The 24,414-nt window shown below is 43.6% G+C and overlaps 1 protein-coding gene across 1 annotated transcript in view; it reads left to right on the plus strand.

Annotated features, from left to right (window-relative positions):
• DNAH9 (dynein, axonemal, heavy chain 9) overlaps positions 1-24,414 on the plus strand; it is a 313,557-nt gene that overhangs the window by 118,857 nt on the left and 170,286 nt on the right. Inside the window, exons 29-36 of the mRNA XM_012653931.1 lie at positions 681-838; positions 3,717-3,855; positions 5,985-6,272; positions 12,136-12,346; positions 16,098-16,225; positions 17,123-17,231; positions 18,945-19,092; positions 23,174-23,348. Of these exons, the coding sequence (XP_012509385.1) occupies positions 681-838; positions 3,717-3,855; positions 5,985-6,272; positions 12,136-12,346; positions 16,098-16,225; positions 17,123-17,231; positions 18,945-19,092; positions 23,174-23,348 (1,356 nt within the window). The remainder of the gene's footprint in view (positions 1-680; positions 839-3,716; positions 3,856-5,984; positions 6,273-12,135; positions 12,347-16,097; positions 16,226-17,122; positions 17,232-18,944; positions 19,093-23,173; positions 23,349-24,414) is intronic.

A 24,414-nucleotide genomic window follows, 5' to 3' on the forward strand; every position in this document is an offset into this window, starting at 1 on the left:
CACCCTCATTTCATGGAAAAATTGCCTTCCACGAAACCTGTCCCTGGTGCCAAAAAGGTTGGGGACCACTGCTCTAAGCTCTTTCCAGACTTTATTTCATTTAATCCATAGAACAAGCCCAGGTGGTAGGTACTGGCAACCTCGCCACCATGCAGTGGCTAAGGGCACAGGCTCCAGAATCCATCTGCCTGGATTCAAATGCAGACGCTCCAGTTATCAGCAGTGTGGCTTTGGGTAAACTACTCTACCTCTCCATGCTTCCCTTCTGTCATAGAGAGATGGGGACGATAAGAGTAAAGTGCTCCCCTCAAAGGATCGTGGTGAGGCCCCCATGAGTTAGTACCTGAAAAGTGCTCAGAACAGTGCCCGACACACGGTCAGTGCACTGACTAGTACACTTCAGCTACGACTGCAGAGAGAACCGATGTTCAGAGGGAGTTAAATACCTGTTTGCTCGTAGCGGGAGTGTTATAAATATGGATGTGGGCAGCCAGATGTCTTTTAGACAGGCACCGAGAGCACCTCAGTGAATGGTCCAGGGTGTGGTCATCATGCCTGTCCTTCAGTGAAAGGGGCCCCAGATCAGTTGTTTGTGTTGCGGGTGACTGTGTGTTCCCAGTTTTAGTTATAACTTCACCACTGAAATGCAATGGAGGATTTTCCACTGGTTGGTTCACCAGGTAAAAAGCATTCAGGATGCAATCAGAGATAAGAAGCAGCGGTTCAACTTCCTTGGGGAGGAGATTAGCCTGAATCCTTCTGTGGGTATCTTCATCACCATGAACCCAGGCTACGCCGGCCGCACGGAGCTGCCTGAGAACCTCAAAGCTCTCTTCAGGTGAGCGCCCGCTCTGCCCCACACAGGAGCCCCCAAGAAATAAAGTTTCATTCATTTTCCCACTGAATATGTGTGACACATATATTAGAGAAAATTTGGAACATTTCAAAAAGTAGATTTTTAAAAACCACCTTTAATGCCTTTAATGTCAAAAAACTATTTTTTGCTTGTGTTCTGTTCTTCTTTATATGCGTATTTTAAATTCATACATTTGTAGTCTACACTTGTGGCCTATATATTGTTTTGTTTTTCATTTCATAGTCATCATAATCATATCATAAATATTTTCTTCCGTTAGATATTCTTAATAAATCTCATTTCATGCTACATATTTTTCTATCAAGCACATGGTCCACAATGTAATTAACTAGTCCCCCATGGTTAAATACTAAGACTTTCTAACATTTAAAATAAATTTATGCATAATGCTGTAATGTACATCTTTGTATATAAATCTTTTTTTTTTCTGTATGCATGATTATTTTCGTTGGCTAGCTTCCCAGAAGTGGAATTACTGTGTAAATGGGTAGAAACATTTTTAAGGCTTTTGATACACACTGCCAAATTGCCTTCTAAAAAGAGTAGTACCGAATTACGCTCCCAGCAGTGACGCCTGGGAGCACCTCTTTTATTTCACCCTTGCTACTTGGGATATTTTAAATCTTCTTTATTTTGATAAGAAAACACAAATACATTTCCTAGCAGGAGCTAGAGGCTGCATTTCTTTTTCAGAAAAGACAAGTTGGCCCAACTAAGAGACAACTGAAAGATGTTTTGTGGCTTCTGATTTTTGCTTACTTAACTTTTACCTAAGAGAGAAAGACCATAGGGAGTTATGACAAAGCATGTTGTCTCAGTTTTGGACTGAAAGACCCAGTGCTCTCTGTCTGGGGAGGCTGTCAACACTTTTGTGGATTTTCAGAGACCTGGGAGGTAACTGGGCAGCTCCCTGAGTACTTTAGTCTCTCACTCTTAAATTGTTGCAGTTGTGGCAAATTCCTACGTCACAAGAGTGGTGAGGTCTCTCCTCCTTCAGGCAGGTTCCCATTTTAACCAAGAGCTGTTGGAATGTCAACAAGCTGTCTAAACTGGTGCCACCCAATACTGCATTCTCTGCTATTTGTTATACAATGTATTCATTAAATAAGCCTTATGTTGCAAATAACAATGAAGGTAGGGCATAACTCAGATAGGAATTATTCCTTACTTTTTTATTCTGAATTTAATAAGAACTGTCTTTGCCCGTTCAGGCTGCTATAACAAAAGTACCACAGACCATGGCCTAAACCACAGACATTTGTTTCTCATAGTTCTGGAGGCCAGAAGTTCAAGATCAGGAGGCCAGCGTGGTCGGGCTCTGGTGAGGCCCCTCTCCTTGGTTGTGGACAGCCAACTTCTTGCTGTGTCCTCACATGGCGGAAAGAGGGCACACTAGTTCTCGGGCCAGTTCTTACAAGGACACTGTTCCCATGTATGAGGGCTCCACCCTCACGACCTAATCACCTCCCAAAGCCTCTACCTCCTACTACCAACACCTTAGCTGCGAGGATTTCAATGTATGCATTTTGGGGGCACACAAACATTCACTCCGTAACAGTCTATAACATATATCCAGGCAAGAAAATCTGGGAAAAAACAGAAAAATATTTTTTGAAACAATAAATATAAACATCTACTTTTACATTGAATTCTCATAAAGGCCCTGTGGGGTGGATGCTATTAATTTGCCCATTGTACAGTGAGAAAACAGATGGATTCAGCAAATTGCTCAGTGTACAAACCCCAGAGTAACCCAACCAGTAAATGGCAGAGCTGGAGTTTGAACCCAGGGCCACTCTGGTCCTGTCATGCAGAGATAATCAGTGTAATCATTGGGCACTTTTTTTCCTTCCACTATTGTGTCAGCAGAGCATTTCTTTGTTCAAAATTAGTATCGGACTCTATATAGTTGAATATCCTGCTTTCATCAATTATCTTTCCCATGTTATCAAATAGTTTTCCTTCTACAGCATTATATTTTTATGGCTGCATTGCATTCTGTTGTATGAATGTCTATTTAACTTTATGTTCAGGGTACAAAATAATTTTGAAGATTTAAGTATTTGAATGCTTCTTTGAATTTGAGTACAATGTAAAATATTTCAAGAAAAAAATGTGTGCTCAAATGAAAAGTTTTTCACAATTTTGTATCAGTATAGGAAAAACGCAGTTAAAGAAATGTAACCTTAGGCTCCTATTACATACCTAATAAACTAATAAAAAATAAGCAATTTTAAAATTAAATGTTTCCAGTGCCAAAGGAAAAATATCACAATAAATCCTTCTATAAATCCCCTTCTATATTCTCATATATACCATTTTGTGTCAAGGTAGGGGTTAATAGGTACCTGCCTTAGATCTCAGCATTAAAAATTTACATTTGTACGCAAATAAACACAGAACAAGCTCTGGGTATCTAGGTTTGGAGGAGACACACATTTTGAGGTTGAGGAATAGGTAAACTCTCAGTTTCTTGTAGGTACTTGGAAAAACTCAAGTCCTCAGTCTTAGCACCTAATCTACTCTAGACAACTTGCTTTATTAATCCATGCCTTTTGTAAGGCACACTGAACTCAAGTGGCAGGATTTGAGTGGCAGCACCAACTCTGCCCCTACCTGCTAACATTATCCATCACCTTGGGCAATAGCCTTCACTTCCTTTATCCTTAGTTAACTTACCTCTAAATTGAAAGTCTTAGATGAAATAATTTCTAAGGTCCTTCCAGGAGTTTTTGCCCTCACAGATGCCTCCAAGTGTGATCTCAGCCAGTGTCTGTTTTCTTACAATCTCTCCTTCAACTCTAGGCTTGGGAAACTGATTCTGTCTCCCTGTACACAGGCCTTGTGCAATGGTTGTTCCTGACTTTGAGTTAATCTGTGAAATCATGCTGGTGGCAGAAGGATTCATTGAAGCCCGGTTATTAGCCAGAAAGTTCATCACTCTTTACCAGTTGTGCAAAGAGCTTCTCTCTAAACAGGTACAATCTCAAGGAGGGTTGGATGCCCAAGTACCATGCAACATCCCCAGTAGAGCTCTCTCATGGAGTCGCTGCGCACCTGCACATATTAAAAGCTCTGAGCATTTCTGCAGTAAAGATTCATGTTCATTTTATAGCTCAGCATTTTTTAAAATTATTTAACCACAGAACCCCATTTTTTAATAGACTATTCAGCAATACCTCGCAGAATCCCATGTCCCATGAGAAACATTACAGTGGCCCAGAAGCACCCCGGGAGGGAATGGTCTCTACCTGAAGGGCATGCAATAGGAGGAGTTGGTGAGAGGGTTAGGTATTAACTAACCCATGCTTCTCATTGTTGCTTGGCCTTAGCCTAGCTTTTGTCCAAGGCAGGCCCTTCACAGGATATAGCACCTTAGCAAAACATGACCGAGCCCCTGCAAGGTCTATGCCAGGGATAGAGAACTTCTTGGTGTCAAGGATAGCTGACCAAGCTTCTCTGGGATGTATCCAATGAGTTCGGCCTTCCCTTTGGGGTGACCTTGTTTTGATTGCTTTTGCTGCTGTGACATGGCCCCCTCAGCCCTTTGGAATCTGTCCAAGATAGAGAAACTCCTGTTTTCTTCATACTTCCTTTCTCGATATTCTCTCTAGAGTCTTTTCCACCATTGACTTCCAGGCCACTTGTATGGCTCTATCCCGAACCTCTCCTCTGAGCTCTAAACCTGAACATTAAATGGTCTAGATAGCAGCTCCCCTGAGTGTTTAAAAAGTGCCTCCAGCTCCAGCACATCTAAAGCGATCTCTGCCAGCCCTCACCCAAGCCCACTTCTCCCGCCTTCACTGTCTCAGCCTGTGGACCCACCATTAACTTATTTGCTAATTCTAGAACCCTGGGAGTTTCCCTTGACACCTTCCTCTTCCTCAGCCCCACATCTAATCATGAACAAACTGTTTATTGATTCTACCCTCTGGATATCTGCCAATAAGCCCCATTTTCTATCCATAGTAATTGCCACCACTTTAGTTCCAAATACCCATGCCTCTTGCAGAAACTATTACAACTGACTCTCTAGCTTACCCACCTCTACGCTAGATCCTTGAGTCCATTCTTTAGCCACCAGCTAGTTATTATTTAAACATGCTCCTCACTGGTCTTAGGATAAAGACCAATGTCCTGATTACTCTCTGCTAAAGACTCTAGGCTGTTCTGTCTCCTGCCTACCTGGACAGCTTCAGCTCAGGGCTCTTTCCTTGTTGCACGGTGCTCCATCTGCATTCATCTTCCCTGAGTTCCTTGAAACTGCTTGTCTTCTCACTCAAGCCTGTGGACATCCTGTTTCCTCTGGCTTTGACTGCACTCTTTTCTCATCTGTGCCTGGTTGAATTACACCCCCTTGGGTCTTCTTTAATGCCTTTCCTTTAGGGAAGTCTGATCCACAACTCGGGTACGGCCACTGTGTTGACTTCATTGCACGTTGGATTTTTCCCTTTGTAGCATTTATCACAGCTCTAACTAAATAACCATCTGCTACAAAGGCAATGGAAGAGCTGGGACTTGAATCTAGGTCTGTCTGAGTTCAGACTCCATGCTCTGGTCTGCATCCTCCACCTACCTCCTCCCTGCACCGTGTTGCTCTGGGGCCTGGTGTCAGCTGTACAGCCCACTCTCCCGCAGACTCTACTAGCAGTGCTTGTGACGAGGAACCCACTCTAGGGAACTACTTTTTAAACCCCTTTTCTCATAGAGTTTGAAAGCCTCCAAGGTGACATGTGTAAGCTCAGCCTGTACCATCTCTAAGAGCTAACACAGCTCTCTCCTTGACAACCCTTCCACCTGCAAAATGCATGAGGAGTAGCTGGATAGATTTGAGAATGGTTCTATTTAATCTCTCTGACTCCAAGCCCCTTGTATGTTCTGTGCCTGCTTTGTTGTCATCACAGCTGGAAAAATAGCCGATGCCAAGCCATGAACTAGAATTCTGCGATCACGATTTTTAAGTCATGAATCCTTTCCCCTGTCTCTGCCTGGGCTTCAGCAGTGACCTGCTACTGATCTGGTATCTATAATTTTGCAGACACTAGGCCCAGCACATGGTGTTCTGCACTCCTCTTGCTTTGGTCTAACCCGAGTTGCCTGTCCACAGGATCACTACGACTGGGGCCTGAGGGCCATCAAGTCCGTGCTTGTGGTGGCAGGATCCCTGAAGCGAGGGGACCCTGGCCGGCCTGAGGACCAAGTCCTGATGCGCGCTTTGCGAGACTTCAACATCCCCAAGATTGTGACCGATGACATGCCTGTGTTCATGGGCCTGATTGGGGACCTCTTTCCTTCCCTGGATGTTCCCCGGAGAAGAGACCTCAACTTCGAAGCTTTGGTTAGGAAGGCGGTGGTGGATCTGAAGCTCCAGCCCGAGGAGAACTTTGTGCTCAAGGTACACGAAGTTTCCCCTCAAAACATTTCTTGTCTCTTAATTCTTTTCTTGGACAAAGGTTTGTCCTTCATCCTTAATCCAAAGGGGGTTGCTTTAGATGTTGAAATATGTATTTAGTTAGAGATAACTCAATTCATTTCAACAGCTCTTTATTGGGGACCCACAATGTGGAATGCATGGCAGGAAATATGAGAGAGATGGAGGAGCCCCATCACGGAGCTCGTGAATCAGATGGGAAAAGTAAGACAAACACAGTCTGCTCTTCTACAGCACCTGTTCCTTTCACATGCACTGCTCCATACACAGATCTAGAGGAATGACAGTGGTGTAACATGGAAGCCATGTTGGCTCATATGCAATTTTTCTGAGCCCATAAAGATTTCTAAGTGGTTGGGTTAAGCTTTCTTACAAATTAAAGAACAAATCTTAGAGTGGTGGGCAAAATAAGGTACTGCTTCCCAGAGATGCCCATGTCCCAACCCCCAGATTCTATGAATGTATTGAGACACATGGCAAGGGGGGACTGAGAAAAGATAACATGGGACCAAGACACAGAGGCCTTGGATGCCAGACTGAGAGCTTTCCCCAGAAGACTCTAACCCTAAGGGGTGCCACCACCCCAGAGATGAGTCGAATTCAGTGAGGATCATGAGATGCTGTGCGCTGAGGATCGTGTCTTAGAATCAGGACCGTCCACATCTTCCCAGACTCTCTGGGAGTCTGATGAGGCCATCGGACACTCTGGCCCCAGTTCTGGGTCTCTTTCCTACTCAGAAGCTTCCTCTTTCCTTCCACTTACTTGTCAATTGGGCCACATTCCGTTTCCTTCTTTTCCTTCTATTCCTTTTCATAACTGCTCTCTGCTATTCTGATAAGGCAGATGCTCTGTATTAAAAGTTGATATTTCTACCCAGTTTTCATTTGGACTGTCACTTAAACTTCTGAAAAATAATTCATCAAAAACTGCCTTATGATGTTCTAGTTTGAGGTGGATCCTGAGATCCCTTAAAAGTGATGATATAAATTTATTTTTTAAAAAAAAAGGAATAATCTCATAGAGGTATGAAAACTGGGAAGAGGATATTATAATAAATTTGTGGAAAGTTGGAAAGAGGGTGAAAGTGAGTTGACAGATCAGCAGAGTGGAGAGGCTTTGGGCTCAGAACATGCTCAGAAAATGGTTGGGGAAGAGGGGCCAGGAGGCAGCGTTCTCCCAGGCAGAGCCCTGGAGAAGCTCTGGGCTGGAAGTTGGTAGTTAGGAGGGTGGGAACAAGAAAGAGAACTGAAATTAGCCAAAGGGACGTCATTAAGTCTGTCAGCACTATAATTTTGCAACATGGCTCCCCACAGTCTTCTCCCAGTACCTCCTTCCAGTCCCCAAATCCCAAGTAATGTAGATAAAACTTGCACAGCCAGGCATTCAACCTGAGGCCAAAAAGAAAAAGGAAAAGTCTTCAAGAAAATGTATTAAATGCTTTGGGGAAAACTAGGCCTGCTCTTGGGGTATTGGTACCCCAGTTAACAGCCCTTCCCTTCTGTTCGGGGTCCCTCAGTCCGAAGGCCAGATACCTGCTCTCCCACCCACAAATGAAAGGACGAAGACAGAGGCCAAGATCTGGCCATGTCCACAGGGCCTCCACTCAATCCTCCTACCCTGGAAAGAGACCCACGGGACCAGCAAAGGAGAGTACCCATCCCAGCCCCCTGGAAAACACGGTGCAGCTCTTAATTTAAACTTGAGGCTTACCAGATACTGGAGAACACCGACAATGTGAGAGATAAAGACACGTACGCACACACACACACACACACACACACACACACACACCACTACCACCACCACAACTGATACCATGAAAATAAGAAAGAGAACATGTTAAAAGTTCTAATTAGTGTTCTCGAAGAAAATAAAATGATATCCATAAAACAAGAATTAGGTGCTATTGTGAAAAAAGAATTATTGCAGAATTGTAAAGAACTCTTCGAAATGTGAAATTGTATCATTGACGACACTCAAATTCAGAGAAAGGATTGGAAGATTAAGTCAAGAAAATCTCCCGGGATGAAACTATAGACAGTATTCATGTATTGTGTGTGTGTAGAGTAACCCACGTGCAGGTGCATGCACAGACAGAAAGTGCGAGAGGAAAAATGACAGATGGAGGATCCGTCTAGGTTATCCAACATGGTACCAATAAGAATACTAGAAAATGAACAGAGAAAATTCACCAGAGCTGGACAGACATGTGTACACATTGGGAAGACAGTACATAACAGAATGATTTTAAATGGGCTTATACAATGACACATCATAGTGGGATTTCAGAAGTCAAGAGTCAAGAGAAAAGAGTAAAAGTTTCCTACGTAAGCAATGGAAGGAGGAGGTAGCACAAGTACTCCAGGAAAGGAATGAAATTCAGGATGACCTCAGAGTCTCTCACCAGCAACACTGGATGCTAGAGGACAAGGAAGCCACTCCTTCATCGTTCTGAAAGAAAATCCTTTCAAGACCACAATTCCGTACAATGAAATTATCATTCAAGGTACTTTCAGAGATTCATAAATTCTACTTCTTATGCACCATTTTTGAGTACATTACTTGAGGACATGCTAGAGCAAAACTAGAATGAAAAACAAGAAAAATGTCATGGCAGTCAAAGAAATCAAAAATCAAAACATAAATTCTGAATGACAGTTATTAGCAGGCCTAGACAGCAGTCAATTCAAATTAGAGCATGAAATCCTCAGTCTCTAAAAAAAGAGGTTCTCAAGAAGAATGAAAATATTCAAAGCCAGGCTAGACTAACAAGCTGAGAGTTCTCGTGTGTTTTATTTAACTTCTAAGTTATGAGGACTGCGATAGCTATTTTTTGTGTCAATTTTACAGAATCACAGGGTGCCCAGATATTTGGTCAAACATCATTGTGGGTGTGACCGTGAGGGTGATACAAAGTTTCAGTTAGACAAGATGAATAAGTTCTGCAGATCCATTGGACAGCATGGTGACTAAATTGATAATAATGTATTGCATACTTGAAAATTGCTAAGAGAATAACTCTTAGTTGTTCTCACCACAAAAAAGTGATAAGTATGTGAGGTGATGAATATGTTAATTACTTTGATTTAATCACTTCAACAACGTACACATATATCCAAACATGACATTGTACACTGTAAATATGCACAATTTGTCTTTGTCAATTATACTTAATAAAGTTGGAGGGAGAAAGGGAAGTGCTGATACATGTTACAGCATAGCGGAGCCTTGAAAACATCACACTGAGTCAAAGAAACCATCAGAAAAGGCCACATACTGTATGATTCTATTTCTGTGAAATTTACAGAATAGATAAATCTATAGAGGCAGGAAGTAGACCAGGGGTTGCCTAGGCTGGGATAGGAATGGGGTGGGGAATGACTACTAATGGGTCTGGGGTTTCCTTTGGGGATGATGAAATGTTCTAAAATTGTATAGTAATGATGGCTATACAATTCTGCGAATATGCTAAAAATCATTGCACTGTATACTTTAAAAGGGTAAATTTATGGTACACGAATTCTATCTCAATAAAGCTGCTGAAAGAAATTTTCAAAAAGTTGATGGATCTAGAAAGGGATATCAGGGTACGGTGCCTGTTTTCAGTCAGTTGTTCATGCAAACCAACAAAAATCTAGGAATATAATCCAATCTCCATTCAGGAGCCAAAGCACCACCACCTTCTCCTCCTCCTCCTCCCTCCTTCCTTCCTTCCCTTTCCTCTTTCTCCTTCTCCTCTCTTTCTCTCTTTCTCTCTCTCTCTCTCTCTCTCCTTAATGCAATGACGTCAGGTCAATTTTATGCGTAAAATCTTCCAAATGGTTTCCTATTATAATAGGATGAAATTCCAGCTCCCAATTCCTGCGTCTCTGGCCCCTGCTTGCGCCTTTATTTCATCTTGTGCTGCACTCCCAATTTTTTTCCTATTCATTCAGCCCTCCAAGCTGGATGCTGGCCTTTAGGCTCTTGCACCTGCTGTTGCTCTACCAGGACTGCCTTACCCAAAGGCCTTTGCAGGGCTGACATTTTTCCATTCGCATCTGGGCTTAAACATCACCTCCTTGGAAGCCCTTCCCAACCCTCTCCTCCTTCCTCCTTTCTGGGAAGATTCTGTGCTAAGTCATCGAAGAGAAAAAACAAGAGCCAGGATTGAGAATCTCTTTAGGTGTTTGGGGGCCTGAATCATAGGAATAGCAATGCCTTGGGATAGAGAAGAAAAAAAAAATACTGATGCTATGGATAACAAAGCACAAATCAGTATCTCAGTAAATTATCATGTCACAGCCAAACGGATCATCTTGCCCTAAAACAGCCATTTATCTGTTACGTTCACATTGAGCTTGACACTACTGCTCTCCTTCCAATTCTCTGGTTGTACAATTCTAGAATTCTTTTTAACACCTGCATCAATTTTAAAAACATAGGAGTTGTTATTCATCATCATTTTTAGGTGTAGAATAAATAAAATTAAATGTATGGGAAAAAACTTTCCATTCTCCCACTGCCCTGTCAACATTTTGGTGCATTGTGTTTTTGGTTTACTTTTCCCCTGCTAAGGATCTTATAGTGCAAAATACAAAGAAACCTGATCTGCAATACAATTCAAATGTATTTGTTCCTGGTACACAAGACCTTTCATGATTGGGCCCATCCAACGCCTCTGGCCATCCTTCACATTTTCAGCAAATACCTGTTCAGCACTCGCTACGTCCCAGATTCTCTGCTAGACGCTGGAAGAAGAGAGAGAAGCAGCCCAGCCCTGCCTGCCTTCAACGAGCTGACGATCGAACAGGGAGACAGAAGAGTTAACCGCTGCAGTACTGTGAGGTGCTGGGAAGTAGGCTGCATGCATGGGACACCTACCCCAGGCTGGAGGCTTCCTGAGGAGTGTACAGGGGCTGAACAGCAGAAGGCAGGAGAAAGGGTAACTTCTGAACAGAAGGCACAGCGTGTTGAAGGCACAGACACAGGAAAGAACACCACTGAACGGTAGTCGTCTGGCTGGACTGCGTGTGTCGGGGAATGACAGATAAGACTGTAGGCTGGTTTGGGCCAGACAGCAAGAGGGCTTTGTAAGCCAGTCTAAGGATTTGGGACTTCCTGGCCAAAGTCTTGGAAAACCACTGAAGGGACAGAGTGATAGACGGCAGTGATCAGATTTCTGTTCCAGCAGGTGTACTCCCGCAACAGCCTGGACAGCCGAGCCTGGACGCAAGCCACACCAAGGGTGATGAGACCTTCAGTGCTACCCTTGTCCCCACAGGACTTCTTGACTCATCAAACCATCTGGCCAACCACATCATGCTCTGTCACCTTGCAAGCCTTTGTGCTGTTACCTCTGCCGGGAGTGTCTTCCTGTACACCTTTTAGGCAAACTCCTGCCCATCCCTGGAGCCCCTGTTCAAATGCTCCTTCCTCTACGAAGCCTTTTTCCCTTTATCTGCACAAAATCAATTGTTCCCTCCTCTCTGTCTCCACAGCACTTTACAAATACCTCTATTTTAGCACTTGTCATCTTATGTTGCAGTGATTTGTCAATATGACTTTCTTTTCCATCAGACTGTAAGATCATGGAGGGCAGGAGAGTCACCTCTGCATCTCCCTCACCTGGTCCACTCTCTAGCATTTACCTGATGACTAATAATTATATGACCAAACGGATCCTGTTACTCCCACATTTCAGACCCCATCACATCTCGGGGTGAACAACCTCTCCTCTGTTGACTTCAGGTCTCACTTCGGACACCAGCCTGGCTCACAGGAGAGCAGTTGGGATGCAGGTGAGTGCCAGGCTGGTCCCTCTGGCTGAATTTCCTGTCTCCCCAGGTGGTCCAGCTGGAGGAGCTCCTGGCAGTGCGGCATTCCGTGTTCGTGGTGGGCAGCGCTGGCACCGGCAAGTCACAGGTGCTGAGGTCTTTGCACAAGACCTATCAGATGATGAAACGCCGCCCCGTCTGGACTGACCTCAATCCCAAAGCAGTCACAAATGATGAGCTCTTTGGCATCATTAATCCGGCCACACGAGAATGGAAGGATGGTAAGAGACATCTCCCAGCTGCCTTTTAGAGGAGCATTTAAAGAGGCTAATGCAGGGCAAGCATTCAGTAGGTTACTGATTCTGGAGCACAAGCCATGCTGTAGAGTTGCCACATTGCCTGGCAGTGGATTTAAGGTGCCCTGGGGTAGGGAAGCCCACGGCTTGTCACCAAAGAAGTGGTGCAGTCTAGCATCCCACAGAGCCACCTCTCCCTCCATCAGGGTCGCCCCAGCAGTGATGGGAAAACTACATGCTACAGAACCCTGTGTCCATGCCAGGCCCCTGGTGACACTGAAGATACATGTCCATTCGATCCCAGGAACACTGCTAGAACTACATCCCTTCTATGTTGGTTCAGAGGACCCCAAACCCAAGTTCACTCTGTGCGATCTCAGCATCACCTTCAAAGAGCTAAGTATCACTGACAAACAGACGTTGTTAAGGGTCCTCTGTCAGTGGAAAAGTACAGAAAGGAAACGGAGAAAACTCCATGAGTTGATAGAGACCTCTTTCTAAAACCTATGTGGCTTCTGGAATGAGGAAATCTCAGCTCCCTCCTAACATTTCAATGTCTGACTACATAGCGGTCAAACTGCCTGGATTTCTCTAATTTAGGACCTGCCATCAGAGGCCTAGAACCAGGGGATTGAACAAGCAGCGTTTCTAATTTGTCTTTCACTATTCATGAGGCTTGACTTCTTTCCTTCTTATTGGTCTTAGTATCATGTCTTTTTGTGATTTTATTTCCCCCGGCTTCTTTATCAGTTCATAAGAGTTTTTCATATATCAAAGACATTAACCCTTTATCTGTCATATGCGTTGCTAATGTTCCCCCCACCTATCCTTCGTGTACAGAAATTTCATGGCATATTCTGCCACGCACTTTTTAAAAATGGAAATTATGTCTGTCTAATCTTTTTAGCATGCGGGATTCTATTTAGTTTATAACTCTAATTTTCAGTTGCAGTTATAGTATCATAAATTTGGTCGATAAGGATTCTTTTTACATTAACATTTTTTTGTCCATCTGGAATTTATGTTGGGGCTTAGTATGAGGTAGGATAGAGAATCAACTTTATTTCCTTCCAGATGGATAATTGATTGTAACAGCACCATTTATTAAGTAAACCATCCTTTCCTTCTGAATGTAAACACCAGCTTGTCATTTATTAAATTCCATATGTGTATTGAGATCTGATTCTGGGCTTTCTATGCTGTTCCACTCACTTATTTATCTCATCCTATACTAATGTCATTTTACTTCAATTACAATCATTTTATAACATATTTTAATATCTGATAAGGTAAGTCCCTCTCCAGTAATCTTTTACAATTTTCTTGACTTGTCTCAAGCACTTCTTTTTTCATATTAAATTTAAGCTCAATAATATGATGTCAACTCTGTTGGAATTCCAATTAAAATTTTATTAAATGTATACATTCCATTGGGGGAATTTGATAAAGAAGATATAATAATCATAAATCTGTTTTCACTGAATAAGTGCAAAGTAAATGGAATATAGCCTTTTAAAACTTTTTAGGAGAACTTGAAAGCATGCAGATATAGTGGGTTATTTTAATTGTCTTTTTTCAAAATTGGATAGTTCCAGTACACAGAAAAATAAGTACATATATAGAGGAATTGCCGAATATATTAATATCATCATATGCAATGTAACACAAAGTTATAGAACTTTGTGTTCTATAAAAAGAAAATATTCCTTCCTTGTTTGGTTCATGGAACATTTCCAAAAAATTTAATTGGCTACAGAGGAAGCTATAATGAATTCAAAAGTATCAATTTAAAGGTCATATTCTTTGATAATAAATGCAATAGAATTAGAAACAACAAGAAAATAGCCAAAAATAATTTTACTACTTGCAAATCAAGAAATGCTCTCTTAACCCTTGTGTCAAAAAGAAATTAAATTGCAGCCCCTCTGGGGAGCAATGAAAAGAATGCTTCATACAAAAAGGATAGGATCCATCTAAAACTTACAAGGAAAAACTTTAAACTTGCTTTATTTTAAAGGTAGGCTGGAAATAAAGGAAGTTACTAAACCTAAAGAAAATGAGGAAAAAGAAAATAATAAAGGTAAAAGCTAAAATTAGTCAGAAGAAACATTAAAAAATTGCAGAAAAGATAAATAAATATAAATATTTGTTCTTTGTAAAGACCAATAAGTCCATTGTGAGCATGATTAATGGGGAAAATAGAGTAAAAATATGTATGATTAGGAATTAGAAAGAAGATATAACAGTGGATGTAGACAAGATTAAATTAGAAGAGAATGTCTAATTAGATGACCATATTTGAAAAACTAAAAGAAACAGATGACCCCCTAGCAAAATATAAATTAACAAAATACACTCAATAATAAATAGAAAACTTGAGCAAACTAATGAAAAGGAAAATTTAAAGATAGTAGCAGAACAAAAAACAGATAATTCCAAAATTATAAAAAAGATAGCTCTCAAATCATTTTATGAAACTGGAATAATCTTAATATTACTTTTTATCTTAGAACCAAAAAAAATCCCAATTTTATAATTAATAATAATAAAATTATATCTTATTAATATAGATGCAGAAATTCTAAATAAAATATTTAGTATCTCAAAAGAATAATCTACTTTGACCAAGTAAAATCTATTCCAGGAATGTAAGAATAGATCAATTATATTTTTAAAGTATTAACATAAAGCACTGACAAAGGACAAAATCGCTTGGTCAATAAATAGATACTTAACACTCAATAGCCATTCCTAATAGAAAATTCTAAGTAAAATAGGAATAGAAGGAAATCCCTAACATATGATAAGTACTCTGTACCTAAAGCTGAAAGGAAAACAAAATCATTCTGAGTAATGATGCACTAAAGCTGTTTCCATTAAAATCAGGAACACGTCAGGGAGGCCTATTATCAACATTATTCTACATTGCTTATTGGGGTTCTAGAAAATGCAGTAAGACAAGAAAATGGAATACATGGTATAACTTGGAGGAAAGGAAAGAAGTTATTGTTTTGTTGATTATGCAACTTTATACCTAGAAAACTCAGGAGACATTGAAAAATCACTAGACTTATTAAGAAAATTTATTAAAGGTAACTGAACATAAAATAAATACACAAGATTTGATAGCTTTTCTCTATACTAGCAGTAGCCAAATAAATATGGAAATACAGAGGGAGAAAAATCTCGTTCATGGTAGCAATAAAAACTATGAAATAGTTTAGCAATACATTTAGCCAAAGAAATATATATTTTAAATTTATTAGGAACATAAAACAGTATCTGAATAAATGAAAAGATGTGATGTTGTTCACTGGGGAGGTTTAGTATCATAAAAATCAATTCTGCCCAGATTAATATGTAAATTTCATGTAATGATAATTAGAATCACATTGAACCTTCCCCCAAAGCCTGCATTTGACAAGATTTGCCAGGGCTGCAATTACAAAGGATGAAAACTTTACCTAAAAATGTAATTCCATCATGTCTTAGTCATTTGCTGAAATGATTCACTGGATTCCTTAGCACTTAAAAAGCTAGTGCTATGGGGTGCTACAGAAAGTTCTGCCAGAGCACTCACCTTGGGTGCTGTCCAGTTCTTTTGGTAGAGTAAGGTCTGATCTGCTTTTTCTATTCACAGCTTTTTCTGAGGGGTATAGCTGAAGGGGGAAAGCTATGGTAAGAGAAAGAGGATTAACAATGAAATGAAAAATAAGGTATCGGTGGTTCCCTTTAGGATTGTTCTCTTCCATCATGCGGGAGCTTGCCAACATCACCCATGATGGGCCCAAGTGGATTCTACTGGATGGAGACATAGATCCAATGTGGATTGAGTCTCTGAACACTGTCATGGACGATAACAAGGTAACCGAGGTTGGGGAATCCCGACGTCATCCCTCATCACCGATGCAGCTGGTTCCCAGGGTGGCAGACACACTGGGATCCCGCATGATGGCTGGCCCAGAGTCAGGCACTATCACTGGCGTCTTTACTGGACAAACAGAACCGAGACCTTCCCACAAGCAACTTTTGCTTATTTCAACGTCTCTGCCGTGGCTCACACCATTTTTTTGCCATTGTTGTCATTTCCTTCAGAATCTTCTGCATGTAGACTCATTTATTATTTAGAGTTGGAAGGAATCTTAAATCGTCTATTCAAATCTTTTTTACTTTTCCTTTTTTATGAATAAGGAAACTGAGGGTCAGAGATAGTCTGAGCCTATCAAACATCTTTTGTGATGGAAAATATTTATCCACTGAGAATATTTTATTTTTTATAAACAGTGAAAAACAACTGGATGCCAATAAAGTGGCTGCCCCTAAACTTGCTCAGAAATCACATCTGGATTAGAAGTTTTCAAATGGCTTCAACATGTACAGAATTGCTGGAATAAAAGCATGTTCTCCCAGAGGGACTACTTTAAAGGAAACAGTAGTAATATGAAACCTAAGCTCTTTTCTTTTAATCATTTCATTATTCCAATATGGTCTAGTTCATTCAAATCATTGACATCAATTTAAACTGTTTAAATAAATTTTTTTCTGATTCAACACACACACACACACACACACACACACACACACACACACAAGGGTGAGTGGAGGGGGTACTGGAAGAGAGAGAGCATTATTGTAGAGAATTTAGAAAATACCTATGATCACAAAGAAGAAAATGACCATCCGCAATCCTTGGCCAAGTCCCACCCCCGGGAAGGCACCTGACTCCTTCCTCACTGGCGTGTGCCCCCCTGCTGCTTCCAGGTGCTGACCTTGGCGAGCAACGAGAGGATTCCTCTTAGCCCCACCATGCGGCTCCTCTTCGAGATCAGCCACCTGCGCACGGCCACCCCAGCCACTGTCTCCAGAGCAGGTACAGCCCGAGAAGGGAGAGCCATGCCAGGCTGCCTGGGTTAAACAGGTGCCTCCAGCCTTACACATAGTTTTGCTGGCTCAGAAGGAAGCTCCATCCAAACTGGAGCCAGAAACCTGATCGTCCAAAACCCCGGCCTAGTGCTCAGCCCCAACCCACACCCGCAAGGGCAAGCAAGTGCTGTAAGGTCAGGGCCATGTGGTTTTGTTAATTCAGAAAGGGAAATAGTTCCTGAGCCGGACAACTGTCCTCTGCACAGAAGTGTCTCAAATTAGGCCAGTTTTAAGCCAGTTCAAAGCCATGTCCAGGGAGATGACTAAGCATCACGGTTTCTTACTAACTCCTCGTGCAGAATGGCAACTTCAGACCTTAACTTTTCTCTGTCTCCACCAACCAAATGTATTCGCAGAGACTAGGGGATCAAAAGAATTGTTTGAAAAAATGACCAAACTTAAGAAGCAGAGAGTAGAATAGTAGTGGCCAGAAACTGAGTGCAGGGGTAATGGGGTTCAATGGGTACAAAGTTTCAGTTATACAGGATGAATACGTTCTAGAGATCTGTTGTACAACGTAGTTAACAATACTGTAGTGTATACTTAAAAAAATTTGTTAAGAGGATAGATCTCATGCTAAGTGTTCTTACCACACACAGACACACACACATACACACACGTACACACACGCAAACTTGGAGGTGATGGATATGTTTATTACCTTGATCGTGGTGATGGTTTCACAGGTGTATGTATACACCCAAACTCATCAAATAGTATACACTAAATATGTGCACTTTTTCATTTATCAATTATACTTCAATGAAGCTGTTAAAATATTTTAAAAAATAATCATAAGATAAAATTCAGTAAAGAGTAAAAACCAATAATTTAAGAAGTGAACTGGTTTGGTCTCTGCCCTAACGTCGATTCCCTGTCAAGGCCCTGTGCCCATGCTGGTGAGCATGGGCCTGGAGCACTGCCTCCCCCACTCTGGATTAATTTCCTAGGGCTCTTCTTGCAAGGGTAACAGATGACCATAACCTTGGTGGCTCTTAAAACAGTAGAAATTTATTCTGCCATGTTTCTGGAAGTCAGACACATGAAATCAAGTTCAGCAAGGCCGTGCTCCCTTCCCAGGCTCTGGGAGGGATCCTTCGTTGCACCTTCCAGCTTAGCTGTTCCTTGGCTTGTGGCCCCAGAACTCCAGCCTTTCCCTTCTTCCTATAGCCTTCACTTCTGCGTGCGTCTCTCCCCTTCTGTCTTTTAGAAGGACATTTGTAAATGTCCCACCCAGATCATCCAGGATAACCCCATCTCAAGATCCTTAACTTAACTACACTGCAAAAGCCCCTTTCCAAACATGATCACATTGGCAGGGGCCACACATAGGACGTGGATTTATCTTTTGGAGGGTCCTCACTGCACACTCCCACACTCCCATGACAAGTATTTCTGACCAAACACAGCCTGCTTTCCTCCTGAGCCTCAATCTGGCCTTGGGATCCTCTCAACACTGCTCTCTCCATCCACCCATCCTCAGTCAACTGGAGTTGGCCCTCAATAACACACCCATCAGCCCCTCAGACCTGGACTAGATCACTGTTTCTTTTAAGTCCAATCTTCTGAACATTTTCTAAACAGAGAAAATAACTCCCTGGGGTGACAAATGTGCTGATATGTATGGAATATTCACTGAAAGTCTTCTCCGTGCCCACAGGGATCCTATACATCAACCCGGCAGACCTGGGGTGGAATCCTCTGGTGAGCAGCTGGATTGACAAGAGAGAGCTCCAGACGGAGAGAGCCAACCTGACCATTCTGTTTGACAAGTACCTTCCAACCTGCTTAGACACACTCAGAACCAGGTAGGCCAGGAAATAAGGAAGGCAGTGAGATAAAGCAGCAATGGAGAGCCCATTGGCTCATACCTGGTGACCTGCTGATGTTCTGTCCTGTCCCCGAAGTCAGATGTTCCCAGGGCATCCCCTCCAGGCACGGCAGATGGCCGAGTGGGACACACATTGGGGTGGCCATGGGATGCTTATTGTCGGTTCAGGCAAGAAGGGAGGTGAGTGAAGAGGAGAAAGATTTAAAGTGCCTTTCATGAGTGCCACGTGGGTGTATCAGAAGGAGGTTGTAGGCTGCAAGATCAGATAACAATCTGGAGACTCGATCCTCCAGTGCGTAGGGCAAGAGCTGGCCCTCCTGCAAATGATCCACATGCCAGATCAACAGGCCTGGAGTGAAGATGACACTTGGCGGTGACACGTGGAGCCCACTCCCTGTTCCTGGCTGTGTGTGCTCATGGCCCAAATAACGTGGGATTGGGCATAATGCGCCGTTTGACCAGTCCTGCCACGCTGGCCATCGCGAGTTCACTTTTCCTCTTATGGGTTTGTAAAAGTAAAAGCAACAAGCCCTGACCACCTGTCACTTAAACAAGAGATCAGTCACTCTTAACGGAGAGAATACTTACTACACGAGAGTACCGTATGTGTTGGTACAGACAGCTTGCCATGCTTGGAGACTGCTTTTGTTTTACACTCTCTTTTTTTGCCATTTGATGCATCATTCCACGAATCTGGCACCCGCCCCTATTGTGCAGCCAAGAAAGGGCATCAGAGCTGGTGCTGTGAGGGCAACGTGACTCAGAGCTCCATAGTTCTGGAAGATTCCACGGTTAGGGTCAGGATTTGTTTCCTAGAAATTAAAGCCCATCACTCACGTTGATCCCTGGCTCTTCCTTTGTTGGCCTGTCAAGCATGGGATATGGTTGAGCCTCCAGTTGCTTACAATGGTGGAGGCCGAGAGGAAGGGCGCACCGCAGACCGTGGGCAGCCACGCTGCAGGGGCGCCCCACACGTACCGACTCCATGTGGCCCATCCCGCCCTAGGAAATCACCCTCATTAAAAGTGAATTTTGTATAACTAAAAAGCAAGTTGCAGTTAAATAGTTGATGTGGTGGCATATTTTAGATATTTAATGAAACATTTATTAATTTTGATTCCATAGATTTTATATTTCGGGATCAATAATTATTTTTCCAAATATCAACATTTTCATAAGCCTTTGAAAAGCTTTCAGGCCCTGGTGGCCCCTGGGCTCTGTGGCCTTGGGGTCTAATGGGATAAAGCTCCCGGTTAGCCGACCAAGCCTGGGCGTGGGAAACAGTGGCGAGTGACACAAATGCGCCAGGACGGCAAAGACTAAAATAGCAGAGCAGGGTAAGGTTTTAGGAAAATAGTCTCTTCTTGTGCTTTAGTTTTTTCCTGAGACAACTGTCCGACACATCCTTTGACTAAAAGTCAGGCTGTCTCCCACTCTGGGCGTTTGGAGCAAGAGCCGCCAAACCCTGGCGTATCTGTGTGAGCACGCGGGCACCGGTGCGTGAGCAAGCCTCTGAAGCAAGCCTTGAGGATTCTGACCACGCAGAGTCGAGCAGAGACAACGCTCCGCCCATCTCTGAACACCGTGGTTGTCAAGGGAAAGTAACAGTGACAGCTGTCATTTGTGGGTGCCACTCCAAGCGCTGTGTCATTTCACTCTCGCAGCCCTCCTAAGAGGGCTGACCTCCCGCGGGGGAGGGCGCGGAGGCCCAGGTGCCGCTCGGACATCGCAGCTGGTTAGTAACAGAGGTACTTACCCCCAAGCCTTACTTCTGTTTTACACGGTCACGGTATCGTAGTGCCAGCTTTACGTGGCCCTGTTACTATAAGGCCCTGCGATGTCGACATGTATTAATCTGTTTGTTGAACAGGCAGGCCCCACAAGGGGCAATGAGAAAGCAACTTTGTTTCCCTGCTGTTCCTTCAAAATTGTGTGTGTGTCTGAATGAGATCTAGGTCAATGTCCACGACTTTCTGGTCACTCTTTGGTGATAAAAAGACACCCGATCACCTCTAGTCACAGTCATACACACACTCGCATGTGTCAGTCCAGGGAAAATTTAAAGAAGCAAATTCCAGGTGCCCTAGAAGCTTCTACCCCACCCAAAGCTCAGGCCGCAGTGGGGAAGGGGCGCGTCTCGACTTCTCTCCTTACTCTGCCAGTGACCTGCTCCCTGCCTGTGGCTTCTGACCCCTCAGGGTTGGAGGGGTTCAGAGAGAAGAGAGGAAGGGGCAGGAGAGGCCTTTTCCGCACTGGAACCGGCGTGGCCTCGTTACCCTACTGTGGCAGGTCTTGAAATCTGACTCCGGCTCTGTGGGAGCTCCTTGGACCCCCCCTCGTCACTGGAGATCTCCTATCTGCCATTTCTTGAAGAAAGCAACTGACTGTCTTTAGCCAGTCATGCACTGCTCCTCACACAAGCCCTGTCCGCCTCCCCGGCCAGGCGGCCCCTACGCCAGCACTGGGACAACCCCTCAGGCCCACAGCCCACACCTGCAATCCAGGAAAGACCTGCCCCTCCTTTGCTTTGACAAACTAGAGCACAAGATGCCCCAGCAAGGCGCCTCTCTACGCTCCACTGTGAGGTGGGAGAGTCTCCTTAGCATTTTCCAGGCGTGGTCCTGCACTGGCTCGGAGTGGTCCTATGGGAGCCACTTTCTCCAGCCGTTAGGGGAGAGCAGCTGCCTTCCCATGTGAGGGGACACGTGTACACCCAGAGCTCTCTCCAGTCTCCTGAGAGCTGATTTCCAGCCCCTTCAGCGTCTCCCACTTGGATCCTCTATACCCTCCAGAGGGTGAGAGGCCTGGTCACAAAACCCTTTGCAAGTCCCACCTAGGTTGTCTGGAATCTCTTTTTGGAACATAAGGGCCGTTGGCACGTGTTGTCTTGGTGCCTCGTCCAGCACTGAGCCTGAGATAGAGCCGTTTATCAACATCACTCTGTCACAAATATGCGCCAAACGAGTAAAGACAGCCCCTCAAGGAGTCCGTCTTCTTATCACTCAGGGAAGTAATACCTGGGCTCTTAGACCGTGTCACAGTGTTGTTGTAGAGATTGCAACTAGGTTATTGTTTTCTGGCCTCAGAAAATGCAAAACACTGGCGAGAATGGCATGCCAGGCCACTCCAAGGCCCAGTGCTGGTAAACGGCCATGAAGGTGAGCGTTGACGGGGCTGCACGTCTTACGACAGTGACTCTGCCTTCCATGCAGCCTGTGAGCACATGACCCCCGGGGGTGATGATGTGGACTGAGTGTGTGGGTGCGTGGTGCACGCTGCGTATGCACATGGTGTGATGAGGGTACCCAAGGACAGAAAAGCGTGTGTGTTTGTGTGTGTATGAGTGTGTGTGTGTGTGTGTGTGTATGAGTGCATGCACATGTGCACACTCCTGCTCCCCTGGGCACAGGATGTCTTCCGTGCATCTCTTGACATCTGCCTTTCAGTTAAGACCTCTAAAGCCAAAATGCAAAGTACAAATGCCAGGCCAGGGCAAAGTCACGGAGGTGTATTTTCAGATGAGGAACTCTGTTCAGTTAATCATGATTGCATAAAATAACCATCTGTCCTGGTCCTCACGATGCCCCAGATAAGACTCTGGCCCCAGAAAGCATGTTTAAGTGTGTTTAAGTTGGAGGAAAACCTCTGGGGGGAAGAAGTGAAAGGGAGGACCTCAGAGTTACACCCAAATTGCCTTTTAGGCGCCTTTTGACAATTGAAGAAATCGTGGAAAGAGTGAAAACATGAGGTATTTATTTGTTTTGTTGCAACCGCCTACATTCCCCAAGGATGTAAACAGAAGGGAGGGCAGGGGAAGGTGTCAGAGGAAAGGGGATGAGGAAAGGGACCTCTCAGGAGGGCTCAGGCCCTTACTGGCCTGCAAAGGAAGCCAGCCCAAGAATAGCTGATGACAGCAAAGGCCTAAGTGGCACTGTAGTCTCCGTAATCCCAAAGAACTCAACAAGTCACGAGCTCCCTGCAACCGAGTGGCTTCCAACATCGCCTCTAGAATGGGATCCGCACGGTGTTTCAGGGCACATCCTGGTCTCTCTTTGCAGATTCAAGAAGATCATTCCAATCCCAGAGCAGAGCACGGTTCAGATGGTATGTCACCTTTTGGAGTGTCTTCTGACCAAGGAGGACATCCCTGTGGACTGCCCCAGGGAAATCTATGAGCTTTATTTTGTGTTTGCTGCCATCTGGGCTCTCGGCGGAGCAATGGTCCAAGATCAGGTAAGGAAATGTGCTGAGTTTCGCCCATGTTGAATTCTGCAGCAGTAAAACTGATCCTCCAGCAAAGATTTGGAAGACAGGACAGCTAGCTGTCAGAGCTAACTTGAAAGCAGCAAACTATTTAGTTATCTACCTATAACTCTGCTACAGACATTAGACCCCCTCGAAGGGCCGCATGGGGTGAGACAGATGAGGCTGTGTGTTTGGAGCTATTGCTTTTTGAGTTAGTGAACATACCTCTGATTTCTTGGAGAGTTGTATAGTGTTTGAGTTTGAACAATCCTGGGTCTATGTACACTGCTTTGCTAGACGAGGTGTGTTTTATAGAGAAAGGTGGAAGGATGCTGAGCTGTAGAAGCTCAAGGGGAAGGAATCCCTCACTTTAGCCTTCGAAAAATCTTCCAGAATAAAGATATACCACCACGTACCAGGTCAGAGTTAACCGTAATTTCTCCATACCCCTGAAACACAGAGCTGTCCAGAGAAGGCTGGACCAAAGGTTAATCGGCATCTAGGGAGTAGGAAACCACAGTAGAATCGGTCTCATGGTCTTGACTGCTGTGGCTTCATGCTGTTTGGGGGTAGGGATGTTGACTCGGAATATCGTGGTACATTATCCCTTTACCCTTCCTGTATCCCCAGCCTTTTTCTTTACTTATTTTCTTCCAAATAAAAGATATTTTTTTATCTAGAAACAACATATTCAATATTATGCAAACCAGTCTCTTACAACCAACCCTAGCTATCAGGCACTATCACACAGAGGTTAAGAACATTGATTCTGTTAGCAAAGTTTTAAGTGTCCAATTGAGTATTGTTAACTATAGGTACTATACTAGAGAGAAGATTTATTTACCTTGGATTTATTCATCTTGTATAACCACAACTTTGTACCCTTTGTACCTCCCATTTCCCCCCCGCCCCAACCCCTGGCAGCTACGATTCCTCTCTCTTCTATGAATTTGACTATTTTAGATTCATCATACAAGTGGTATCATGTAGCATTTGTCCTTCTGTGCCTGTCTTATTTCACTTAGCATAATGTCCTCCAGGCTCCTCAAATTGT

The sequence above is a fragment of the Propithecus coquereli genome, unplaced genomic scaffold (genome assembly GCF_000956105.1).
Source record: "Propithecus coquereli isolate 6110/MARCELLA unplaced genomic scaffold, Pcoq_1.0 Scaffold435, whole genome shotgun sequence".
Taxonomy (NCBI): domain Eukaryota; kingdom Metazoa; phylum Chordata; class Mammalia; order Primates; family Indriidae; genus Propithecus; species Propithecus coquereli.